The 25,156-nt window shown below is 41.0% G+C and overlaps 1 protein-coding gene across 1 annotated transcript in view; it reads right to left on the bottom strand.

Moving 5' to 3' along the window:
• TPH2 (tryptophan hydroxylase 2) overlaps window positions 1–23,670 on the bottom strand; it is an 88,730-nt gene extending 65,060 nt beyond the window's left edge. Inside the window, exons 1-5 of the mRNA XM_033117627.1 lie at window positions 23,429–23,670; window positions 20,931–21,083; window positions 18,165–18,348; window positions 17,954–18,054; window positions 13,102–13,169 (exon numbers count right to left, since the gene is read on the bottom strand). Of these exons, the coding sequence (XP_032973518.1) occupies window positions 13,102–13,169; window positions 17,954–18,054; window positions 18,165–18,348; window positions 20,931–21,083; window positions 23,429–23,533 (611 nt within the window). The 5' untranslated portion in view covers window positions 23,534–23,670. The remainder of the gene's footprint in view (window positions 1–13,101; window positions 13,170–17,953; window positions 18,055–18,164; window positions 18,349–20,930; window positions 21,084–23,428) is intronic.
• Between the last annotated feature and the right edge of the window lie 1,486 nt (window positions 23,671–25,156).

Below are 25,156 nucleotides of genomic sequence, written 5' to 3'. Positions count from 1 at the left end.
ACCTTCATGAAATAGTACCACTTGCAGCCAGGCATCTCCTGAGTGGAGCTACATAGTCAGTGAGTGTTCAACAGGAAGATGGCTTATGTCCCTAAGACTGGAAAAAACGTGCCACAAACCAGGAAAAAGAAAAATTCTAAGTGGAGTGGACGGATTCCATTATAGTTACACCAGAAATCAAATGCCATTTTTTCTACTTATTTCCATGAGTCCATGGGGAAATTGTAAGGCTCCCATATTTAATAAAGTTACACTTCAGAATTCAGAGAGTAAAAGACAATAACTGTATGATAAAATACTAGCAGTAATATCCAGGAGAAAAAAACAAGAAGTAAAATTTCCAAAAACATTACTCTGCTAATCTATCCCCCCCTTTACAATGTATACTTGTCAAAGGCAGGGATTTTTGTTTGCTTTGTTCATTTTTATATCTCTGCCACCCAGAGCAGAGCCTGGAATATATAGGTATTCAGTAAATAATATTTGTTGAATAAGTAATCAGGCTAAAACAAGCCACAAATTTAGAGGTTGAGAAAAATTATAGTTGTAAATCAGAAAATCTGACAGCTACGTATTGTCTTATCTCCTTCCTGCCTCAATATGTTTTAATTGCTATGGAAAAAAGCAACTCTAAACACTTTGAGATTTTAACAAGTTTTCTGGTTGCTTCAATTACCCCTATGTACTACTTACTTTACATGTAAAGGTTTCTTTTTGAAAACTTTCTCAACTCACGTTTCCTTGGCATTATCCCCTATAACACTTGTAGCCAAAATTATTACCAGGAAAGAAAGCAGCATATATACGTCCAAAGGGACATGAAAGCCAAACTTAAGTAAACACAGTCCTGTTTCCTTGGCTGGACATCTTCATGAATGAACTTTCAAAGATATTTTCAAAGCCACAGGGCACGACAATTGAATGCTATTTTTCAAAAAGGAAACTCACAGACCACTACGACGACGTAACCACCACATGAGTTATACCAAGATTTCAAATCATTCAAGTGTCTTGATGAGGGTTCATTTACTGAGCAGATTGGGCGACCTGAGTCCGCTAAGCTACACCACAGAATAAACGTCAAGGCACAAATTCATTTTCAGCTAGATCCCCTAGGCCAGTCAGGTAAAGAGCATTTGTAATCACATATTTTATTTGATTTTGCAAATGAGTTTTGTGCATATGAATTTTTGTAAATAAGTCTATGGGCCCTAAGGAACTTTTAGATGGTAGCAAGCAAAAGCGTGAGTTTGTTTTGTTTCTATTGTTAATCTCAGTGCTGCCTTTATTAGAGACATAATGAAAATACACCGCTGCACCCAGGGAGACAGGAGATTTAACTCCTGGAAATTATTTGTTTGTACTTGTCCTGTGCCTCAGGATAGAGCTTCCCACCATTTTCTCACCTTGCAGAAAGCCATCTTCCCATTCCAGAGAAGTGATTTTCTTCTGCCAAAACGACCATGAAATTAAATATCAACAGCAACAATGGGTCTAATATCCATCGATATGTGCAGGATCAACATACACAAGAAGTGGAACTCAAAGAAAGCAATACAAAAAAGAGCTAAAATTCAATAGCAGTCAACAATCTCAGGCCACGGGCAGGAAGAGACCCAGATTAGTCTCCGAGAGCTGCACTTTCAATCCCATACATCTTGTATCTTGACCAACAGGGACCGAATGTTGGTAAATCCCGGGCCCCACCTCTTGCAGCAGTGGAGGAGGACATGCAGTTACCCTACAGTTCATGGCCCTAATAATAGCACCCATTCCTTCATTCATCCATTTAAGTGTAACAACCATATATAATAGTACGTGACATGGATTATGTCATATGATGCTCACTTTATAGGGTGATTAAATGACTGCTAGTGTCCCCATTGTATAGCTAAGGAAACTGAGGCTTAGAGACCTAGTAACCTGTCCAAGATGAATCAGCTAGTAAGTAGCATAGCTAGGACTGATGTAAGAAGGCTAGCTCTAGAGATCCCACTCTTAACCAATGCGCTTACTGCAAGGTACTGAGTACCTAGTATGTATCCTGCACTGAGTTTGGCCTCTTCCCTTCGTTTGAAACTAATTTCCCTCATTTGAAACTGAGGGAAATAAGACAACCACAGAACACTGAGAAGATCAAATGACATGTCATCTGTAAAGAACCTGTGCCAATGCCTAATACCTAATAGGTACTCAAACTAGTCGCTTTCCTTTCTCCAGGTGTATACAAATGAATAAAATTTCATCACTTCCCTGCAGGGACAGAAGTAGGTCTGAAGATGACAAAACAGCACTCTTCTGTATAAATCCATTCATCTCTTGGACAGAATTTGTAGAAGTAATTTTAATCCTTCATGTTCATGGAAATCATTTTAAAGTAAAAATACTCACACCTCATTCCCTGGGAAACACGTTAGTATTTGGTGCAACTTCTGGCCTTGTTAGTAATACCGGGCCATACTGTGTTGATGTTTTCCATAACTATGGGAGCCATGCTATCATCAGACAACATCCCACTGAGGCATTCATGCACATCTAAAAAACCCACCAAGCCCAAAAAAATGAGAAGGAGAAACATTTTCCAAATCAATTTTCCCTTTTGTTTTTCTTTGCAACTCCCAGGCTCCCTTCCTTTCAGTCATTGAGCTGAAAACGTCAGGTAGGAAGAAACATTTGGCATGAAAATGATGCTGCTATAAAGCTCAATGTCTTTTAAATACTCACGAGAACTGTGAGTTTCATATATGCTGAGAATTCAATATAGATCAGAACAACTTTTTAAAAACCCGAGTCATTTAATTCTGGTGTTCTTGTTTTCAACTTGTGTATACCACCTTTGTCAAATGGAAGTTGCTGTGCAGATTTTTTAAAACAGAAAGAAAGGGTGTGGCCTCTTAGGAAGAGAAAGTTATTTAGGTTCTGTAAGAAAGGCACTCTTAGAAACCCCTAATGCGACCTTCCTCAGAAGCTATTCTAGTCATCTGGGAAATGACCCCAGTATTACAAATATTTGCTTTTGTTCTACTTTTCAATTTACCGCTCCATTTCAGAGAAATTAAAACATCAACAACTGGTGTTTACGCAGGAGTCACAAAGTACCCAAACAGCTACATATATCTCAGTTTCATTCAAAACCTGGGAAAGCAAATCAATGGAGGATAATGAAATAGGATAAAATTAGCTCAGTCGGGAAGAAAACATATTGGCCTTCTAAGGTGACTTCTCAAAAAGGCAGAGAAGATAAAAAAATTAAAGCTTGGTCCCATATCACACTAGAGCCCACAATTCGTCAAGGTGACAATCTGCCAATGAAACTGATGAGGAAAATGTCATTAAGGATAAAAACTTCCAACCCCCCAGTTAAGTTCTGTTTCCCTGTTAAGAAAGAAGAACTTTTCCCTTTCATTCTTCTTCCACCTTCTATTTGTTTTGTTTCCAATTAAGATTCGCGTATCTGAAAATAAGTAATATAGCACTTACGACTCCTGTTAGTAATGTATTCCTTTAAGCTACATTCTGAAACCAAGCAGGATCCATAAATCATGCCTCTTCTCGCATGAAATGAGAAATGCTAAGGTCAATGGAAATTTCTGGAAAGGTGGAGAGGTGGAGCCACCCCAGTTATTTTTCTGCACATTGCAATAATTGCAAATGCCTCCTAGGAAAAACTCAGCATTGGTAATCCTCCAGCTCAAACAAAAGCTAAACCGTCACAGCTACCTGGGAGTAGGGAAACCCCAATATGCACAGTACTGGTGCCAAGAAAAAAATTGTGGGGTGTCCTACATTACATTGCAGTGGGCCAGAGAGTGACAGAAAGAGACAAGAATAGTTAACCAGTGAATAGCTGTGCGCCAACCACCCAAAGACTGCTCACATCCTGAACGGAGGTTGGAGCTCTGACTCAACTTCCAAGAGTCCATTAGCCGACCAGCAGATGCCACCACATGCTCCATCTGCATGAATGGTCAGTATTGTTGCCTGTCACCATCAAAAGTAGCACGTGTTTCTTCTGTGCAGACTGTGCACCTATCCTAGAACTGTTCCACTTCACCTTTTCCTGCCCCCCTTATCCGTAACCAAGGTAAATTCTTTTCAAAACAATTTACATCTTTCTTCCCCAAAATGCAATGTACAAAAGCACCTGTTGCCTCTGGGACAGCGGACATGTTGTCTGCTCTGTCTAACCCTGCTGCTGGTGGTTTAGATTTCAGGCCCCAGGACTTGGTCTTTTTCTAGCTAGCATATGGCTCAACAAACCCTTTCTTTCAGAATAGCTTTCTGCCATGAACATTTTTTTGTTTAACACGGGCATCGGGAGGTAAGAGGAAGAGCAGCAAACAGCTCTACCCAATATCTGTCAAACTCAAGGGAGCCTACCTTTGTCTCTGATCATCCATCTCCTTCCTTTTCTTTGTAAACCTATGGCTGACGCCTACTAAGTCATCTAGCAAAAAATGAAACTGAGAAGACCTCCTGAAAAGTGAGATGCTGGCTTGGAAGCCCAATATGTTTATTACAAGGTACATCCATTCCATAAGTATGTATCTATTCAACATCTTAAAATGCATAGCATATCACTGAGTCTCAGTCCCAGAGGGCTTCATTTTAACAACATGTGGTATTTGGGGCTGTGGGAGGGGGAAGGAGAGCGGCAAAGAAATGCCCTTCCCTGCTTTGATGGGCCAAGGAGGTTAGAACCATCACCACTCCATGATAAATGAGAGAATTCTCTCTCTCTCTCTCTCTCTCTCTCTCTCTCTCTCTCTCTCTCTCTCTCTCTCTCTCTCTCTCTCTCTCTCTCTCTCTCTCTCTCTCTCTCTTTCTGATGGAGCTAAGCAGAATATTCCCAAGCTCACCCAAACTGCTGGTGATTGCGTTTTTCAAATATGGTAGTCTCCATTTGGGACTGTTTTGTTTTAGAGTCTTTGTTTAGCTGTGTACCTACCCTCACAGCAAATGAATCACAAAGGGTATAATTTTGTAAATCAAAAAATCAAGAAATAAATAGGTTAGCAACTAGAAAAAGCCAGAGAGAGACAAGTCCCTGCCAATGGTTTTTTTCAAGCCTCAGCCCAGCTGTGTTTATTTCCATCCATTACATATCCGGCAAGGGTCAGGCTTCCAGCTGGGGGAGAAGAGCTCAGGGCCTGAGAGAGGAGATCACAACCACGACACAGGGCTAGGACACGGCGCTGCCAGGCCAGGGCCAGGCAGAGGTCCCCAGTACCCTGCAAGGACAATGCATAGGCTTGAGGTCAGACAGGGCCGGTTTGAGTCCCGGCTTCACGAAGTATTAAGTGTATTAAATACATACAAGAACTATGCATTTCAAATATGCTAAGAATTCTATAAAGAGAATGACTTTTAAAAATTCCAAGTCACTTAGTTCTGTCACTGTTGTTTTCAACTTGTGTATAAAAACACCTATGGCAAGTGGACATGCTACAGCCATTTCCAAAAAAAAAGAAAAAGAAAGAAAGAAAAGATGTGGCTACATAAGCGAAGGAAACAAAGACATTTAGATTCTATAAGAGAGGCACATTTGAAACCCCTGAAAGTGACCTTATTCAGAAACTATTCTGGTCATCTGGGAAATCAACCTAGACTACAAATATTTGCTTTTGTTCTACTCTTCAATTTACTACTCAGTCTCAGAGAAACTAAAGCATTAATAACATGTTTATGCAGATGACAGGATCAACTGTGTCACCTTTAGTAAGTTTCTTAGTCTCTGAACCTCAGTTCCCTCATCTTTAAAATGAGTACAGTAATGGCAGCTATCTCAAATGTGTATTGTGAGGGTAAATGAGAGAACATAAGTAATGTATTTAACATGGTGTCCAGCACGTGGCCAGAATTTAACAAAAGAAGCTCAAAGTACCCAAATAAGCCAGCTGAGAGGTCCACTTATGGTAAACATTTCTACCACCATCAGCCATTCAGGGATGAGTCCAACACAACCCAGCCCCAACCTGTACCCTCTAACCTTAACTGAGACTTACTGACCTGGCAAAGCCTTGGAGAGGGTCACTTTTTCAGACGGAAGAAGCAAGCTGTATGCATGAGTTACATGCAGCTGAAAGGTACACACGTACGTACACACACACACACACACACACACACACTTTTTTGAAAAGCTCCTTTAACACAGCCTACCATGGAACCTGAAATTCCCTAAGTCATTCACTCGTTAAAGTCCTTTACTCGTGAAGTGAACTTAACAAATGATTATATGGAATCAGGGAACCATTAGCGACCTAACATGTGATGGTAACAATCACACTCTCATAGATTCAACACCAGTTGGACCAGTCACCTCTGGGCCCTGTAATCATTGCTAATTGTTAATCCTCCCAGTCATACAAAGTAGATACAGTGCCCATTTTAAGATGAGGGCACTGAGACTCAGAGAGCCGATTTCAGCACGCAGGACTACAGAGCCTGTACCTGGAGCAGGAATTCAAACCCAGTTCTGCCCCACTCCAACGCCTGTCCATTCTGCCACACGTTCTGCTACACCATGTCACCTTGGCGTTCTGTAGGTTAGTTCCACAGGTAATGCCTGCGCACCCATTGTACTTGGGCAGTCAGGGGGGGTCTTGAAGAAATAATATTGAACACAAGTTAAATGTACACGTTAGCCCACCTCCAAGACAGTCCCCACCTCCTGGTATTCATGCCCATGTGTAGTCCCCTCACACAGTGTACAAGGGTTGGGCTATGAAACTAATACAATACACCAGGAGGGGTGGTATGTCATTACTGAGGTTAGGTAGATGCTGCCTTGCTCTTTTTTGGATCACTTTGATGGGGGGAAGCCAGCCGCCATCTCTTGAGGCAGCCCAGTGGAGAGGCCCACAGTGCAAGAAACCGTGGCCTCCTGCCAACATCCATGTGAGTGACCATATTGGAAACAGATCTTCCAGCCCCAGTCAAGCCTTCAGAAGACTGCTTCTCCGGTTAACACTTTGACTTCAGCCTCGTGAGAAACCCTGACCCACAACCACCCAGCTGGACTGCTCCCTGATTCCTGACCCTGAGAAAATTTGTGAGATAACACATGTTTGCGGTTTGGGGCTGTTCAATTTGGGGGGTAATTTGTTATGCGGCAATAAATAATACAGTGGACGAATCAGATGGAATTTGAGGCTTAAAGAAAGTCTAAGCCAAGGGGAGTGGAGGAGGGTGTTAACCAAAAGGTAATAAAGAGATGTGGAGCATGAGTGCAGATAAAAGGAGAAATCAGTTGAAGTGAAAAAATAATGTTATAAAAATATTAGCAAATACTTATATAGCACTTCCTATGTAGTGTTCTAGGTGTTGTTAGTATATTAGCTCATTTAATCCTCATAACAATCCTATAAATCAGTAGTAGTTATCCCCATTTTACAGATAAGAAAAATGAGGCATAGAAGACAAATAACTTGCAGGGTTCCCTCAGCTGGGAAGTGGCAAAGCTGGAATTCACCGCAAGCAATGCAGCTCTAAGTTCTACACTCTTAACCGCTCTATACACTGCCTCTCAGATCGAAAGAGAACTGGAGGGGGTGGTAGATGAAGCTAAAGGGGATCAAATATATGGTGATGGAAGGAGAATTGACTCTGGGTGGTGAACACACAATGGGATTTATAGATGTACACCTGAAATCTATGTAACTTTACTAACAATTGTCACCCCAATAAACTTTAATTTAAAAAATAAATAAATAAAAAATAAATTTAAAAAAAAAGAAAGAAAGGAAGGAAGGAAGGAAGGAAGGAAGGAAGGAAGGAAGGAAGGAAGGAAGGAAAGAAGGAAGGAAGGAAGAAAGAGAACTGGAGAAGGCCCTCCAAGTGGGCCAGGGGTCTGAGCAAACCCCAGGCTTTTGGTCTAGAGTCGTTGATTATTGTTTTGACAAAGACAACATAGTAAAGTACATTGTATAGCAATGCTCTATTGATTTCATTTAATCCTTAAAATACTCCCAGGGGAGAGGCAGAGAGATACTATTATCTCCCCATTTTACAGAGGAGAACACTGAGGTTGAACAATGTTAAGGAACCACTTGGATCTCTGAATCTGAAATCAAATGAGTTTTCTCGGCAAATTAGGGAATTTTTCAATTTTAATTTAAGCAAATTCTGGCATGTTGAAATCCCTTCCTTACCTTACCCACTGACATTTGCTTTTACCTATTTACATTTCAGATTCCATGCACTAAAAAAAATAACTAAATAAAGCAAAGAGGAAGCAGCCCCATGAGAAGAACATGAGGTTCATGTACTACCTTAATTCCAACCAGGAAAAAGGACATTCATAACAAAACACAATCACGGTAATATTCAAAATCAATTTAAGCAAACAAGAATGGCATAATTAAAGTCAGACCTCGGGGCCTCTTGCCAAGAGAGTAAGATGGATTGGAATAACAACCACTACCCCTACCACAAGTATAATTAAATTAAATATGCATGCATATTGTTGAAGAATAATCACTATAATAGCCCCCAAAGAAAAATTTGTTTATTTCTAGTCAATTGAAAAAAATGTGTTACTGATTTTTTTCCCCCAACAATGTAGCAATTGTAAAATGCACAGAAATGCAGCAAAACTAATGCCAAGGTTAAAATACGAAGGTGCCAATGACAGAAAACTGGAGAGTTTCAAAAAACCTTAGAGCTACAACATCACAGTCATAATTTTCTCTTCCTCCACATGCCATCTGCCCTCACACACTTCCATTTCCTCTGAACTGCAAGTCTACAGAGGGAGCCCAAAAGATGTATACATATTTTAAGAAAGGGAAAAAACTGTATTAAAATTGTAATACTCAATATATACCGATAACGAAAGATGAATACAAGTCAACGTGTGTACATTTTTTTGGCACCCCCGGTATGTGCACTCCACATTATCTAGCCATGGGGAACTTCTTTTTCTGTTTACACTAGAATTTCTTTTATTTGGGTTGGGGACGACAGCCTGAGATCCGCATCTCTCACACATAATTTTAGAAACTGTGCCCTGTCAACCCAGAGCGTTCATTCTCAGGTCTTCTATGGAGAATGATATTGGCACTAATGAATGTTTCTTCTGCCGTTATTGGTGAGGCAATTAGGTCTTCCTGACACTCGTGGCCACTCAGCTCAGGCATGTCCGCAGGCGGCAGCGGGCCTCTGGGTAATCAATCATGTTTCTTGGCAGCGCTGTCAATCAGAAACTCACCTGAGTGGCCCTATTGACGGTTCTCAGCTTGCTAACACAGTGCTCACTCCCTCTTCTTTCTCAGGTTCATGGTAATACTGACTTTGAGCCTGCTGTTTTTCATCACAGAGTGGAATTGCTTCATTTTTCTCTGCGTGTGTTGATTCTCCCCCCGCTTTATCCTTTCAACACTATCACAGAAAATACAGTATTCAACATGAATTCCCCAGAGGGCTTCCTGGCTGTGGTTTCAATAGATATTATTCGATATTTCATTTCTTTTCCTTCCCCTTCCTTTAGACACCTCAAACTACATCCTGCCAATCCCAACGATAACCCCAAGACACCAGTACTCCATTTTCGTCTATATTTCTGACCATATATTTGACTTCTCCTTAGTGTCCTAGAAGTCGTAATAAACTATCAACAGGGAATTGAATTGTTCTCCCCATGACAGAACGGTTCCCAATTTTATCACCAAACTATATTTGCAGAGACCTCACATGCTGGATTTTTGGGGACCATCTCAATTTGAAATAATCTGCTTCTCAAACCAGTGGTTCCTAGCTTTGGTTTGGAAAACCAGATCACAGCACGCTGCCAGAAGCCACTCAAAAGAGCTTATTTTAAGTAATTATTGTATTGACATTATTTTTGTTTGCTCACTCAGAAAGCCATCAGCACTACAAAAAGACCTATTTCAATTAGAAACAGCAGCTTTACTTTTTTTTATAAAATACAAGGAAACCTGGTATGGCAAATTAGAAGCGATGAACCACTTGTTTAGTACCTGTGCCCCACCCCCACCAGCACCATAACATAAGTTTGAGCCCCGCCCTCAATGTGCTTGCAAACCCACATGTATTTACACACACAACGGCTAGCCCTTATCCATCCTCAAACTCATATTCATAGAAGCCACCTCTGTGATGACATGAAAGGCATTGAGGAATGACCCTTTTCTCTCTACTTTCCACAATTCCTGGGTTCGTGTTTTCCAGATTTAACCACTCCAGGTAAGCACCTTCCTCACTCCGTCCACTTACAAGAAGCGTCCGGGGCAACTGGCGATCTGTTATCAGTATTTTGGCAGCTTCCCCTCCCCTCCCCCACGCACAAATGGGAATATGATTGCTTTCTACAAAATCTCTCCATAAATAAGGATGATGGTCAGCACCAGAAGCATCAGTGTAAGCAACAGTCTTTAAATGGGAAACCGAAAGAGTTTTCTTCCAAGGATAACTTCCAGGGACATTTGAGCCACCATATTTTTTCAGGTGGCAGCAAAAAAACAATAGTAGTAACATAGCTAAAGAATTAAACAGTGGGTCAACTGGAAACTAAAGACAGCCTGTGGAAAAGGGCAAGGGAGGAGGTTGCAATAATAACACACTTATGACCACAAATCACGTGGCAGACATTGTGCTAAGCACAACCGTGCATTCTCTGTCCTAATCCTCGCTCCCACCCTGTGAGATGGGTCCTGCTGCTAGACTTCTCAAATGAAGAAACAGGCACAGTGATATTGGTCCCCCCGCTAGGAAGCAGTGGACTCCAACCCCAGACTGTCTGACTCCAGAGTTCCAGTTTCTAATTACTTTGTTCTATGTAGTCAGGCTGGACTCTGCACTCTCCAGGGGAGCAGGTTACAATGGCCCTGGATCCCAAACTCTCTTAAATACCTTTTGCTTTGACCCACCAAACAATCTTCAGGTTATAATTTGGCCTGGCTGGTCTCATGACAACAGGGAGAGTTTTGTGAGGTGTGTCAGAGTGGTTTCTCCCCGTAAAATGATGAATGGGAGGTTTCCTGCCTACCTCAGCCTCCTGAACTTTCACTTACCAAGAGTCAGGCCCTCGAGCCTGAGCACACCCCACCTCTGTAAACTGGGGCCAGACCCTGGAAGGCTCTAGCTCCATCCAGCCCTCCTTTGTGCAAAATCTCCACCATTTCCAACCTCCAATTTTTACTTTTTGTTTCCCGTAGACACTAGACCTCAATGCCCTTCTTTAGCCAAGGGAAGGTGGCAAATGCAAACTTGCTAACACTTTGAGAGTCTCAACCTCCATCATTTCATTTCAGTTCTACGCTCTTTTCTTCTCCTCTCCACACTCGTAAATAAGTTTTCATTAAAACCATAAGACTCCCCCTTATCAATGCCCGTTAAAACCGGTTGCCTCGTCTGTACCAGTTCTATTAGCATCACCACAGTATCAGGTTGCCTTTGTGCAGTTTCTGGGCTCTATGAAGAAGTAAGATTTGAGCTAGTCCCTTGATTGCTATGCTAACAAAATCCTTTCTATACCACATACATATTACGTATAGCACCTACATATAAAATACATTTTTATCTATCTTTTGTCTAAAGGAAAAGGCTGTGCCAAGCACTGAGAGTTTACCATGTCCTGACAGGTCACGTCCCAAAGGCAGGGCCTACCCACACCCCTTCTAAGGATCCGTCTGTGCTCTGATGCCACAGGAGGGGTCTGTGAATCAAGGGGAACTAATATGATCCCTCACGACCCCTTATAAGGGCCTGATGTGAAAAGTGAGCTCAGGCCATCAGGGTGCTAGCTTGGCAACTTGACTGGGAAACACTGGAAGAGTCAGGGCTACTGAGCGATGGTGCTGAGGGCCACGAGGTTGGGCTTGGGCCACGACCAGCCATCAGCACACTGACATTGTGAGGGGGCAGAACGTCACAGTAGGTTAAAGAGAGACAAGAAGCCGCATGGAACAGAGGCAATTAGAATGGCTGCAGACACATGTGGAAAAAGCATGTGCCAAGTAGGCCTCGTTTTCAGGGTGATAAACATAGTGGAGAAAGAATGAAGGATGGCTGGGCTTGACAGGACGAAGGGAAGAGAACCAAAGCATCAAATGAAATTAGAAATGAGCAAATCACTGACCCAATCAGAGCTGCAATGTGGAATCCAGGAAGGAAGGAAGGAAGGAAGGAAAGAAGGGAGGGAGGGAGGAAGGGAGGGAGAAGGAAGGGAAGAGAGGGAGGAAGGAAACGCTGACACGTTCTATAATACATACAATGCCCTAAATTCTTACCAAGGACAAGCTTGGCCCACAGGACAGTCCAGGTTCTCACCTAGTCTCAACTAGAAGAAGAAAGACGCTTTCCTATCAGCTATGGATTTACATTTTGTTCTGATGACAAGATTTGGGGGCTGAGCACATACCAGACAAAGTAAAGACAGCGCACAATGGCCTATACGTTTTATTAGTGTGAGCAGAACAGAGGCCTAACGTCCACTCCATTTTTGTAGACATGGCCTGCATTCAACACACCACATTATTGCCTGTCGCAAAGAGCCTGTCATTGCCACTTAACACCATGCACCATGCAGTCCTCATTCCAATCCTGACGTTCTCTTATTTCACCCCAACCCTGACCCAGGATCGGGTATGAAACTCTTCAAAAACACTCCAGTTACAGGAAGTTTCCCTTTCCACATAAAGTGAACACATTTCTTTCTTATTGTGGCTGCTTACGTGAGCACTTCCACCATTCTTGCTGATTCTCTACTTTCATTGGGGATGCTAGACATCGAATGGGGTTACTGAAAATTCAAGTCAAAATTTAAAATTAAAATATATTTTCTGGGCCCTGCAGAGTGTACCACAATGGTTCCTCACCTTAGTCTAAGAGCTGCAAATACAATGGTGAAAAGGTAGCACTTTGGCATGTGGCCTGTAGGTCTCATTCTTTTACAATTATACCCGGATGTCAAATATCAGTGATGGCATTTAAAACCTACGGAGTTGCTGAGTGTTTAAAATGGATCAGTCTGCCTTGTGGAAAAGCTGAAGTGAAGAGAAGACAGGTCTGTTTAACACAGCATATGGTTTTTTTCTAACTAGCCAGCGACAAGTTGCAGGAAAGAGTTATACAGGTACTTACTATTTATAACCCATGGCCACATCCACAAAATACTTTCTTCTCTGTCGGTAGACATTGTCCTTAAATCCCTTCAATACAAAAGAGATTAAGTTATTTAACAGAGTGCCAAAAAATTAGCTGCAGAAGGCCTAAAAGAAAAGCACTGCAAGGTTGATTGAGCGTTCCATTCCAATGTTAATTTTTATCCTTGTATGACCATCTTGATGACACAGGCGGAAGCGAATTGTGCTTACAGTAAAACCTCATTAAATTTGGGCTCTACTAATTTGGAATGGGTGAAAATTCAGGCTAAAGTTTACCTTTCCGCTAAGCAGACAGAATGACTTAGCCAGGCAAATTGATATTAAGAACAGTATGCTTTGGTTTTCAAGTATCATTTACATGTAATTGATCTTAATCACAAATTAATCTTATCTTGGTCATTAAAAGAGGTCCCTGTAACATGGTTATTTGGTAAGTTCACCTACATTTAATTGCTTTGGAGAAATGACAAAGTTATTTATTAAGAGTTCTATCATTCACAATAATTATCAAATCCCCAAACTAATATGAGTGAAAGAGGTTTTGCTGTATTTTATGAGTATAGCCACACAACGCAAAATCGATTTTATCATGCATAGGATAGCAGGATAGCTCCATTCCACTTTGAGTTCCTATGATTCAGATTAATCTTCAGCGGCTTTAAGACTTTTAGCCACCGTCATAACACTTGGGAAATGAAACATCCCGTCTGTCATTCTTCAGTCAAGTGGAATCCTTCCAAGACAACTTCTTGGTTTACTCAAGAATTTCTCCTCTTGTCAACAAACTTTCCATTTTCCTTCCCTTCTAGTACTTTCAGATAATCAATTCTTTCCAGGGCTGTTTCTTCAAACTTCTGGAAGCCCAAAAGGAATTGTTTCAATATAACTTTTTACCACTACAACCCCAAAAGATAACCATGAAGCAGTGGCCACTCAGAGAATGGGGGCCAGGCAAGATGACTAGCGGCTGGGATCCCGGGCTCTGAGAGGAGAGAGGGAACGGGCCCACAGAGGCCCAGCCTATCTCTGCTGCAGTTCAGACACTTCTGTGCAAGGTGGGCTGTGCAAGAGGAAAATTGTTCCTCATAGAAACGTTCCATTCTCTCTTCTGGCTAAAGGAGAACTGGCTTCCAGGTCAGTTCTCTGTACTAGACAGAAATGAAGAACTTCCATTGCCAAAACAGCCTTCCTCTCAGGAATGACAAGAGAATTACTAATAAGGGGAGAGAGAGAGAGAGATCACCCAAACACACTGCAGGAATGAAGGATCCTGTCTTAGTAGCTAGCACTTTCTTCCTTCTGCTCTGAATTGGGAGTTTTTTAACTGGGGCTCATCAGCAGGCTTGCAAGCCTTAAAATGTGTATATACAAAATTTTGTGACCACAGTTACCACATTCACAAATGGGTCTGTGACCTAAACGGGGGTCTCTTGCTGTTGAGGGTATAAATGGTCATGCCAGAGAGTATGAGTTTCGACACTCTCTAGTAATATCAGGCAACCCAGGGTGGTGAAACTGAAGAGATTCAAGCATCGGTATTACTCAAAAAGAGAGCAAGCCGTGACAAAAGGAAAAGAGTCATGCGAAAAGCACAGCATCTGTTCCCCGGTTCCTGCCAAACCGGACACCATGGTAACAGCACCATAGTCTGCTGGGCTTCCTGAAGAATCTCAATTGTCTCTCCTCAGCAAACACCTGCACCTTTTTCAGGCATGTGAGAGAGTGATGTCCTCATCATGCCTCATTAGCCTAGCGTGGTAGTGATTACGCGAACGTTGTGGGCGATGCCAGGCTTCCAGGATGGAACCATGAACTGGCAAAGTAAAGCAGGGCTGCTGGCTACACTGGCTGTTACAGAGACACAGCATTACCTGGCCATCTACTGTGGACTGAAGCCAGGGATGGTTACCAGATAAAGTACAGGACATCCGTGTGATATTTGGGCATACTTATAAGAAAAAATTATTTGTTGCTTATCTGAAATTCAAATTGAAATTCAACTGAGCATCCTACATATGTGCCAAATCTGGCAACCCTGGGGCCAAGAAAGTATCTGTTGCACACCCACCCTTCTTCTCTCGGTTTAAATCAAGGGAAATTGAAGACCAGTCAACAACCTGAAGTGCTCCGCTAAAGGTACGTTGGCACCCGAGTAGCTATCCCAAATAAGTCAGCCCTGATGGAATATTAGAATCAACTGGGGAGCATTAAATATGACTCCAAACCTAGCCACATTCCCAGAGGTTCAAATTTGAACCTCACTGGGCATGAGACCCTGGCCTCGGGGTATTATTAAATTCCCTACAGATTATTTGAATGGAAAGCTAGGGCTGAGAATCACTGACCTAGGATATTAGTTCTCAAACCCTAGATCTCCTGCAAGTCCTTTTAAAATACGGGTTCCAGGTCCATCCCTGAAAGTTCTGATTCAGGTGGCTTCACCTGAGCCTCAAGGTACTGCCCTTTTAACGAGCACCTAGACCACACTTCGTTGGTGGACCTTGAACCACACTTTGAACGATTCCCCCAGTCTAGATCCTTGCTATTCAAAGTGTCGTCCCCAAACCTCCAGAATAAGCCTCAAATGAGAGCTCACTGGAAATGCTCGGAGCTCCCTAAAAATCTCAGGACCCCCATCTGCGTTTTGAAAAGATTCTCCAGGTGATTTCTTTGTCCATTGAAGTTGGTGAGGCACTGACCTAGATAGGTACTGAACCCTCCCTAGGGAGCCTCAGCAGCCTCTTATGTTCCAAGCCCCTTCTGAGCCACCCCAGCACAAGGGGCCATCCTCTCACAATAAGCCCTGTTTCAAAACTGGGATTATTCCCAAGCGCAAAGAGTCCTTAGACAACTTGTTCCATCCTCATCAAATAATAACTTATAAAAACCACCAACTTAACCAATGTCAAGTTTTGCACGATGAACATTTGGTATGCCGATAAAAGAAATATGTGTGGTAAGAAAAAAAAATGAGTGAAGTAGGAGATTGCTAAGTACTTGCAATTATTTCAAGTGGCTACACAGAAAATAAGAGAAGGGATCATAAGGTGGGCGTAATTAGGAGTAATGAAACAAAATTAAGCACAGGACAATGTACGCTGGGTATCGGAATGAATGCCACAGCAAGGTCAGTAGTTCCTGCGGTTGTTCCTTTAAAATGACTGACCCCCTTTCTGGTGAGTAATTTTCAAACTAGACGAAGGGGAGCATTTGGAAATAGGAGGTTAGCGAGAAATCCTTTACTGTGCAGGCACTGACCGGGATGATTTCACACAGCATTTCCATTCCTGGAATTGAGTATTTACTCTTGCCAACATACTTTGCAGTTGTTTTATTAACTAGGCTATACATACGCCACCACTTGGAAGTCAATAAGAATTTTATTTCCACTTTTTACGTAAGGAATTTGAGGCACAGAGGTAGAGGGACTCGCCCAAGGTCATCCTGCAAGTTAATAGCTGGTGTCTGGGCAGTCCTGTTATTGCTAATCTCTTACATTATACTTCCTTGCTAATTCTGACTCCTTTGGAGGTGAGGAAGGGGAAGGAGACAAATGGATGCTTATTAAGTAAGGCACTTTTGAGTATTTTCCTAACGTTCCAGAGCCTTACATGGCAATTTCTGTGAATTATTCTGCAATTGTAGGTGATGATGGCAAATACAACATGCTGCGTCTTTGAGAGAATTCAGCTTTTTAAAATGAATACAATTGAATTATATCTATTTCACCCCTTGTTTGAATGCTATGTTATGAATTAGTTTGACCTGATATGTTATGCCAAATGATCGGTTTGATGGAAAATGTCCTTCACGTGGAAGGTGCCATACTTAAAATAGAGTCCTCACACTGAAGTGTGGGCCTGTTAACACCAGCTCTCAGGTTCTGCTGAGGCAGCTGGTCCCATGGCCACAGTTAGAGAACCACTGCATAGAGAGTATAGTCCCACTATCAGATTTCCTTCATTTAAATACAATGAATATCTGTAAGGCATTACCCTCAGACCACAAAGCCCTCCTGGAAGCGTGACTGATCCGCTTGGGTTTCGCCTTTCTATCCGCCTGTTTTTAGACGAAAGGCACCGGGGGAGGAAATGCTTGTAACGAATGAGTACATTGCTTATTTCTCCCGGAGTGTTACCTGTACTTCATTCTGACCATAAAGAAGTTCCAGGTCTCTTGTGTTAAATAAAAACTGGTGTAAAGGTGGAGGGAGGATAATGGGAAATGCTTACTTACGTATCATATTTCTTTAAAGGTGGTCGTTTTTATTGGCGTGGAGGAGAGATGGTGGTAAATAGATTCCGGGTAGATGTGGGAAGAGATGCGTCTTCCATCACGGCCTTATTCTAAACACCTCTGCCTTTCCATTGAGACTGAAGTCCACTCCATTACTCTACTCCTAACTACCTCCAGTCAAGGAAAATAGCAAGGAGAATTTTATTCTCTCACTGAGCCCCGTAATGCGAAGTTCTCCCTAGTTTCCCAAAGGAGTAATCAATTTCGGTTCATCGTTTTTCCAAGGGTCATCATCTGCAAGTATATTTCAGGCTGTCTAATTCTACAGAAATATTCTTCAAGGTTTAGAATCTACTCCTCCATCCAACCCTTTAAAAAATGAATGCTATGTGGAAACGCCATCTTTCTAACCTGTTTCCAGCCAACACACATTCACAGGGAAGCTTTATCATTTGAAAGTCTGCTCTCAGTGATGGGGCATAAATAATAAATTGCTCTACAATAAAGCATTACAGCACAGAACATGGCACACCGCCTGGCACATGGGCAAAGCTGGAAGAGCATGTGTGGAATGGATTTTACTGGACACTTACTGGGTGATCAGCATCAAGCTCAGACCCATACATGAGAACTCTGTGAGAGCATTTGTCTAATTCAGAGATCTTCCGGGGGAACCAGGGCACATCCTCTAGCTCTGTTGAAAACACAGTGCAGTTTCAAAAATATTAGCGCACAGATTGTGTTTTCCCCTTTGCAACATTTGTCAGATTGCAAAATCACCCGACAAGCAAAAACTGGCCTTGCCTTCTTCCTCTGTCCAAATGTTCTCTGGTGGATTCAGCGTCACAATTGTAGTTTGAAATTTCAGCAACTGAATGAGCTCATTGAATTCTGTTTTGCCACACTCACAGTCCACAAAGATCTCCACCTCTGAACTTCGTCGCCGGGATTTCCTGGACTCGATATGAACCATGTTGACATGTTTTTCCTGTGGAAATATAAGCAATATCTCTAAATCACCTCCAGGGCACAATAAAAGAGATGCCACCAGCTGTTTTCGTTCAACTCTTACACAACAAGGTGCCAAATGCCCACAAAGGAAAAAAAGAAAGTCTCCTCTCTCTTTGGTTGATGAAAACATGGAAATATTTTTAACCAGTGTCTCCATTAATAGGAAGAGACTGTACGTCAGTTTTCCTGTCTCATTAAAAAGGGGGGGGGTCATTAAGGTGTATAATATAAAATATATATTATAAAATATATTATAATCATAAACATCACTATTTCCCAAAGCAGTCCACATCCCACTGGTGGTATGCATGATTATTTTGTGAGAGAGGGGAGCAATTAGTTTATCATATTGTCATATAGTTCCCAGATTTATCTTTTTATTTTTATATGTTTTTCAAAAACATAACTAAAACTCAAACCCTTATTTGATGGTGGTATACATTTTCCACTATAAATTAAAATTCTAAAATAAACAATTTAAAGTTTAAAAATAATCTTTGAAAAAAAATAAGTAAATAGTACAATGGCAGGCAAATGAGGCAGAAATTTGGAAGGTGGTATGAAAATGACTGATGGTTGGGAAACACCTGCCAAAATATAGCCCATTTTGTAGAAAAAGAAAAGGAAGAAAAGCAGCCAAGAGAGGATCTCCGAGGGCCAAGAGAAACCAAAAAACAAACATAAAAACCCTAAATGGGACCACTTAGTAACTCTTCTCCTTCAGCAACCTCCAGGCTAGCTTCATACAAGGATGTTTTGCTACAACTATCACCCCATGATGGATTTTAGGGGTAAAAGACTCCTTACAACAAGGTATTTGAGGGATGGCAGCTTTCAGTTTTCCCAGAGATACAGTCTTCTTTTCCCTTGAGTTAACTGAAGACTGAGTTCTCCTCTCCACCCTAACACACCCCCAAGTAGGAAGATACCCACCCGCCATCACTCAGGAAGGTACACTCTGATCAGCACAATTCCTAGTACAATCCTGCATGGCCTCAGAACGTTCAGCATAGGAGCAGGATAGCTAGTTTCCAGTGCCAGAGTAAGATCAAATCAAATAGCATCCCCTTGTATAAAGAAACTAGTCCTGTGAGAAGGAAAGTAAATGCTCTATTTCTGTTTTGATTAACCTTTACAAGAATGCCACATTTTCTAAATTGACAGATAATAAAGGTAAGATTAATATTAAGTTCAAAGTTCAAGAGTCTTGACTCATATTGGGTCATTTTGGATTTTTAATGTCCTTTGGTTAAAGCAGAGTAGGTATTTTTAGACCAGGGAACTGAGGTCCCGATGGGGTTAGCGGTTTAGCTAAGGCCCCATGACGAGCTGATGGCCGAGGGAAGATTCAGGGCTGCTGACTCCTTCTCCAGGGGTTTTTCCACTGCACCCAGCTGTCTAACTGAATTGGCCTGCCTTTGGGCACTGCATGGAGACAGCGCTGGATGATATAATTGTGTGGAAAATATTTCCTCAGATTTTCATTACCACTGTTTATGGTGCCTGATCCTTTCTTCAAGGTCAAAAGAGAACAAGGAAATATTTGCCAAATGAGGCTGCTAATTCCCCCTCTCTGGTCATCAAAGAGGCATTACAATAACACCTGATATCTGTACACTTTACAAAGCCCATTCACTCATATTACTTCATCACAACAACCTTGTTAGGTAGGAAGTATTATTGCTATTTCACAAATGAAGAAATTGAACCAAGGAAGCAGCTATGATTAGCCAAGCCAGGAGAACACAGGTCTGAGTCCTCCGACTATAATTCCAACCATCTTTCCACTGCACTAGCAGCGCAAGGCACCGTGCAGAGCTGGGCTTCCTACCTTATCTAATCAGCAGCCATCACCTCCAAACAAAATGCATTTGTAATGGAGGGTGCTTGCTGAAGAGTACGGGATCCATCAGGTATATCCTGGCAAGAAGGCAATTGTTTATCTGGACGTTTCTAACCTCACCCTCAACCAGGCTCTTTTTTGACGGTTCAAACCACCAATTTGGGCCTGGGAAAAGGCCACTGCATCTCTATAAGATAAAGAGAGCTAGTCCTACCTTATACATATGGACAGTGACTCATCTTTACAAAAGACATGGGAAGCTCATGAAACAATAAGGCTTAGGGGAATACAGAATGCCTATACTCACGTATCTTATTCTATGCAATAACTGTGCTCCTAGGACATGGGCATGATTCAACTATTAAATCAAAAAAGGCTGCCGGTTCTTGACATTTAAAGATACCCTGTTTGGCTTCTTTTGTGCTTGCATTTCCAGTTGTGAGGCTCACATTTTTTAATTACTGACTTCCTCACCTAGCAAGAGTCGACAGCATTACTTGTAGGCTAACTCTGAATTGATAAAACATATTTCATACAAATCTGCTTATTCCATTGTTTGGCAGACGCCCCTCAGAAAATCTCATGAAGTTTGGTTTCTTTGAACCTTTCAATACATTATCCAGAAATTGATTCAGTAATGTTTCATAACATATGACAGATTTGTAACCAGAAACACAGTTACTTTTAAAGTTATGTGATGATATTTTTACATTCACCTGAAAGAGTTTCAGTGCTTTTACCAATCCACCAACTTCATTTTTCAAGGAGAATACAACCGCGGTCTTGCCACTTTCAGTGGTGGTTTCACTTTTGCTGCTTCCCTTGTTGCCTTTTTTATCATCATGTTTGCCAGAGTTAGCTTTATTTAGCTTCAAGGAGGTAGAAACGGACACAGAAAAATATTAGTTAGGATTCATTTTTACTAGATTTTTTTCTCAAACATTCCATTCATATGCTGGGAGCCCCAGCAATCATATAAACTCAAGAAGTTGCCATGTCAACTCATAACTTTTAATCATAAATATTGGTCTAATTTACTCTGGGAAACTGTTTTCCAGGGCTCTAAAATATCATCCAGTGGTTGAAATGAAAAGGGGATCAGATTTGCTTCATTTTAATAGCAACAAAAATATGACCATCATAAAGTGAAAAAATCTCATATATGAATAATTCCTGCCTCTCTAGATTTATTCACAGCATAAAATTTGATGTTAGCCTAGTTGAATCATATGGAAACTATATTAATTATTAAACATAACAAAAATACGACGAAACATTTTTCACAACAATCACTATAGTTTCAATGAAATCTTAAAAACAAAATATTCCTTTCATTCTGAATTATGCCAGGTCATGCACTGAAATTGATAACCTTACTTTCTGCAATTAGATCCACATTGTCAATGTGAATCTGTCTACAGAAGTTCAGCACAAAGGGATGTATTAAAATAAGGCCATCTGTGTCAGCAGATGATATCTGAAAAGTGGCTGCTAAAATTCAGCCACAAAGAAAAGGAAAGAAAAGAAATTGGATGTGGGGGGTGGGAGATGGGGGAGAGAGGGAGAGAGAAATAACTCGCTAGTCATTAGGATCAAAGAGCAGTTTGGTCCTATTGGCTCAAGACAAAAATGACAAATTCCAGAAACTCGGATCACACTGTCAGATATGCAGAATGAAAAAGCTGGAGACTTTCATTTGACAGACAAAGCAAAATTAGGGTACGTGAAAATGAAGAATCAGGTGGGCAGGGAACTTTCTCCCTGGAGCATAGTGATATAATACAATCACACCAATCCATTACTTTCTCATGAAACTGAGAAATGTACGTTGGATATGGAACCCAGTGAACAGTGATTTACCATTGCCTTCCTCTGATTTCTCTACTGGCTTTATTTTCACGTTAGTATTGCCTTACTCGCTAAATTTATACATCATAAAAAAAATATTTTATTATTTATGACCTAAGGGAGAGAAGAAGCTTATGCAGACATTGGCATTTGATAGTGTGTTTAGTCATTAAAAGCTCAAATGTCTTAGTACTCTCTCCATCTGCCTCCTCCTCACCACCTAACACACGTACCTTACATATTTAAGTAGCATTTTTCTTATATGAAAGGGTCACACATTAACCATAACTCTGACTTTTCTTGTTTTCCTCTAGCAGTTCAGTATGACTTCAAAATTCCTCAATGTAATGTCTTAACAAAATATTCACGGTATTTAAATGTTAAAAAAAAATTTAAGTTTTCAGTCTCATTCCTACAAATTGGTTTAAATAGTTCTATAAAACTTGCCCTGATTACTTTTAGACATTTTTAACAGTAATAATATACCAGTGCAATACAACCCTCTGGAACGTATTTGAAATTATAATATTAAAACAGATGTTTCTGATACAGACTGAATTGTATTTGGTTGATAAAGTCTGATAGAACAGTAATGAAGTATCACTTAATATTTTTAATGACTAGGAATCTGAATACATTTTTCTTTCACTGTCTTTTTTATTAAATCCCATGACTATTACCTCATATCAGAATCTAAAATCCTGCAAAATATTACTTTTTTATTGTTAACATTAAAATATAAAACCTGCCTTAAATATTGAAACAAGTGGTGTATTGCTTTCATTACTCCATCAATTAAACTGGAAAGAAAAATGGGGTAATGAGGGATACAGGAAAGTTTTTTGAAAGGAACGCAGCCATTCTTTTATTCTAATAACCAGCACCTATAGACAAAAATAGAAAACAATTACTTCTTCATTTAAAGATCAGGCTTTGTGGATGGAATAGGGTCTAGGAGACAAAACAATCTTGCAGGAACCATAGAAACCTATTTAATTTCTTCTCCCTGTTCCTACTCATAATAAATGGCCTTTCAAAATTCTCCACACCTATTTTGGTTGTGGATATAAGACACTGGTTCATACAATCTCTTGTCCTTAATGTTCAGGACCTTCTTTGCTTTCTGCTTATAAACTTTGAGGAAGGGAAGTTTAGCTGTAGCGAAGAGTATACTTGCTTTACCTTATGGGGAGAGAAGGAAAACTGGAGGCAGACAGGAGGAAGGCAGAATACACAGGTGATAGAGGAAGGAGTTGAGGTGTTTGTGCTTACTCTACACCAGGTGTCCATACGGCAATATGGCAGGATAAGACGACCACTACCCTAGAAAACACTCTCTAGAGAGTGCTAGCTACTCAGTACTCACTGTTAAGCTGCCAAGTAGCTGTTGCTCTTCGGGCACTGCTGAATCCAGGGAAAGCCCTCTTCTTGCCCAGTATTTACTGGAAAACATCATCATTGCCGGCTGCATGGATCCCGATGTAATTTTCTTTCTCTGCAGCAGAGGGGACTAGAGGGGCAGTGGCAGCCCTGACGGAGACTGAATGAGGAAGGAGCGTGAGAACAGCAGCCGGCTCGGGGCGCTGTCCAGAACCCTGGTGCTGAAGAAAGTGAATCCTCTCCTCCCCAGACTTCTTTATATGAGTGACTGAGGACTGATGGAACGCTGATTAGAAAGAAACTCATTTCAGGCTGCTGATGGCCACGGACAGATTACAGGCCTGAAGCCTCGGGTTATCTGTGCTCATGGTGCGATTTGTTTCATAGGTCGAGTAGCTGTTTGGGCATTGGTGGTGAACAATACATAACAGAGTGTTATTTGTAAAAGAAAACATCAGTCCACTGATGTTAGCTCTCATCTTTCAAACCTGCTACTGGCAACTTAACCTCAGTCTTTAGGTGACTATGAATTCAAAGGTTTTGCGCTCTTTTTCCAAAAGGAGGAAAATAATTTTAGGAAAATCAGCACTGCTGAACTCCTAAGCCACTTTATTTTGCAAATTAGCTTTTACCGATCTGATGTGTGTTGTTCTATGCATGCACTGTGTGTGTGATGGCTTTCATAAAGGGCACTGCTTCCCAATTGTGTGATGCCATTTTGTGGTGTCAATCAGGCAACTGTACTGTGAGGCTTTGATTTAGCCATGTATATACATATATGCGAATATATTTTTATACCCCCCACAGACATAATTGAGACACTAACCCTAGAATCTTCCTCACTAAGCAGGACGGAAAAGGAAACTAAATGTCTATAAATCAGTCATTCCTTTAGTGCTATTGATGTGGTTACTGACTTTTTCCTCTTCACTTGTAACTAGATCAAATCCAACAAATTTGAAATGCATAGATCAATTGATGTACTTATTCAAACTTAAGCAAGTCATAAAAGTCAACATGTCACGGGAATATATTGCCATCCTCCTGAGGGATGAAAGACTCGTGACCAAATTTGCTTGACTACAAAATGAAACAAAACCTGGGGGTGATATTCCTTGTTTATATAGAAAACAAGATGAACATTTTCAAAACAGGAATGGATGAACAAATATTAACCAGACTTTAATTGTTCCTGGGGTCTTGAGAGGAGATAACTATGATCTAAATTTGGAAATATTTGGCTTGCTTTCCTCTAAAAATCACCTCTGACCAGCTAATAGGAAAGCCAAGTTTAAATACATTAACTGAAGTAATGATAATAGTAGCCAATATTACTGATTGCGGAGTATTTGCCAATTTCTATTCTAAGCACTTTTTTAGGTAAAAATGGGATCCACTATCACAATACTTACAAAAAAGTAACCATTATTTACATTTTATATATGGAGAAACTGAGGCACAAAGAATTTAGGTAACTTGCTTAAGGTTCACACAATTAAAGAGTGGCTGAAGCAGTATTTAAATTTGGGCAGTCTGGCTCCAAAATCCATGCTCTCAATTATTACATTGTACAGCCTCTTGAGTATTCCAAACAAGGAAATAACATCCTAAAAAAGGTACACTCAAGAGACCATATATAGATTATTTCAGCTAGAACAGGGTTTGAGATGTGTAATTCAGCAAAGATTTGTTAAGCACTCACTTTGTGTGAGGC

The sequence above is a fragment of the Rhinolophus ferrumequinum genome, chromosome 10 (assembly GCF_004115265.2).
Source record: "Rhinolophus ferrumequinum isolate MPI-CBG mRhiFer1 chromosome 10, mRhiFer1_v1.p, whole genome shotgun sequence".
Lineage (NCBI taxonomy): Eukaryota > Metazoa > Chordata > Mammalia > Chiroptera > Rhinolophidae > Rhinolophus > Rhinolophus ferrumequinum.
The sequence above is the reverse complement of the archived record's forward strand: the minus strand, read 5'-3'. Positions and strand labels throughout refer to the sequence as shown.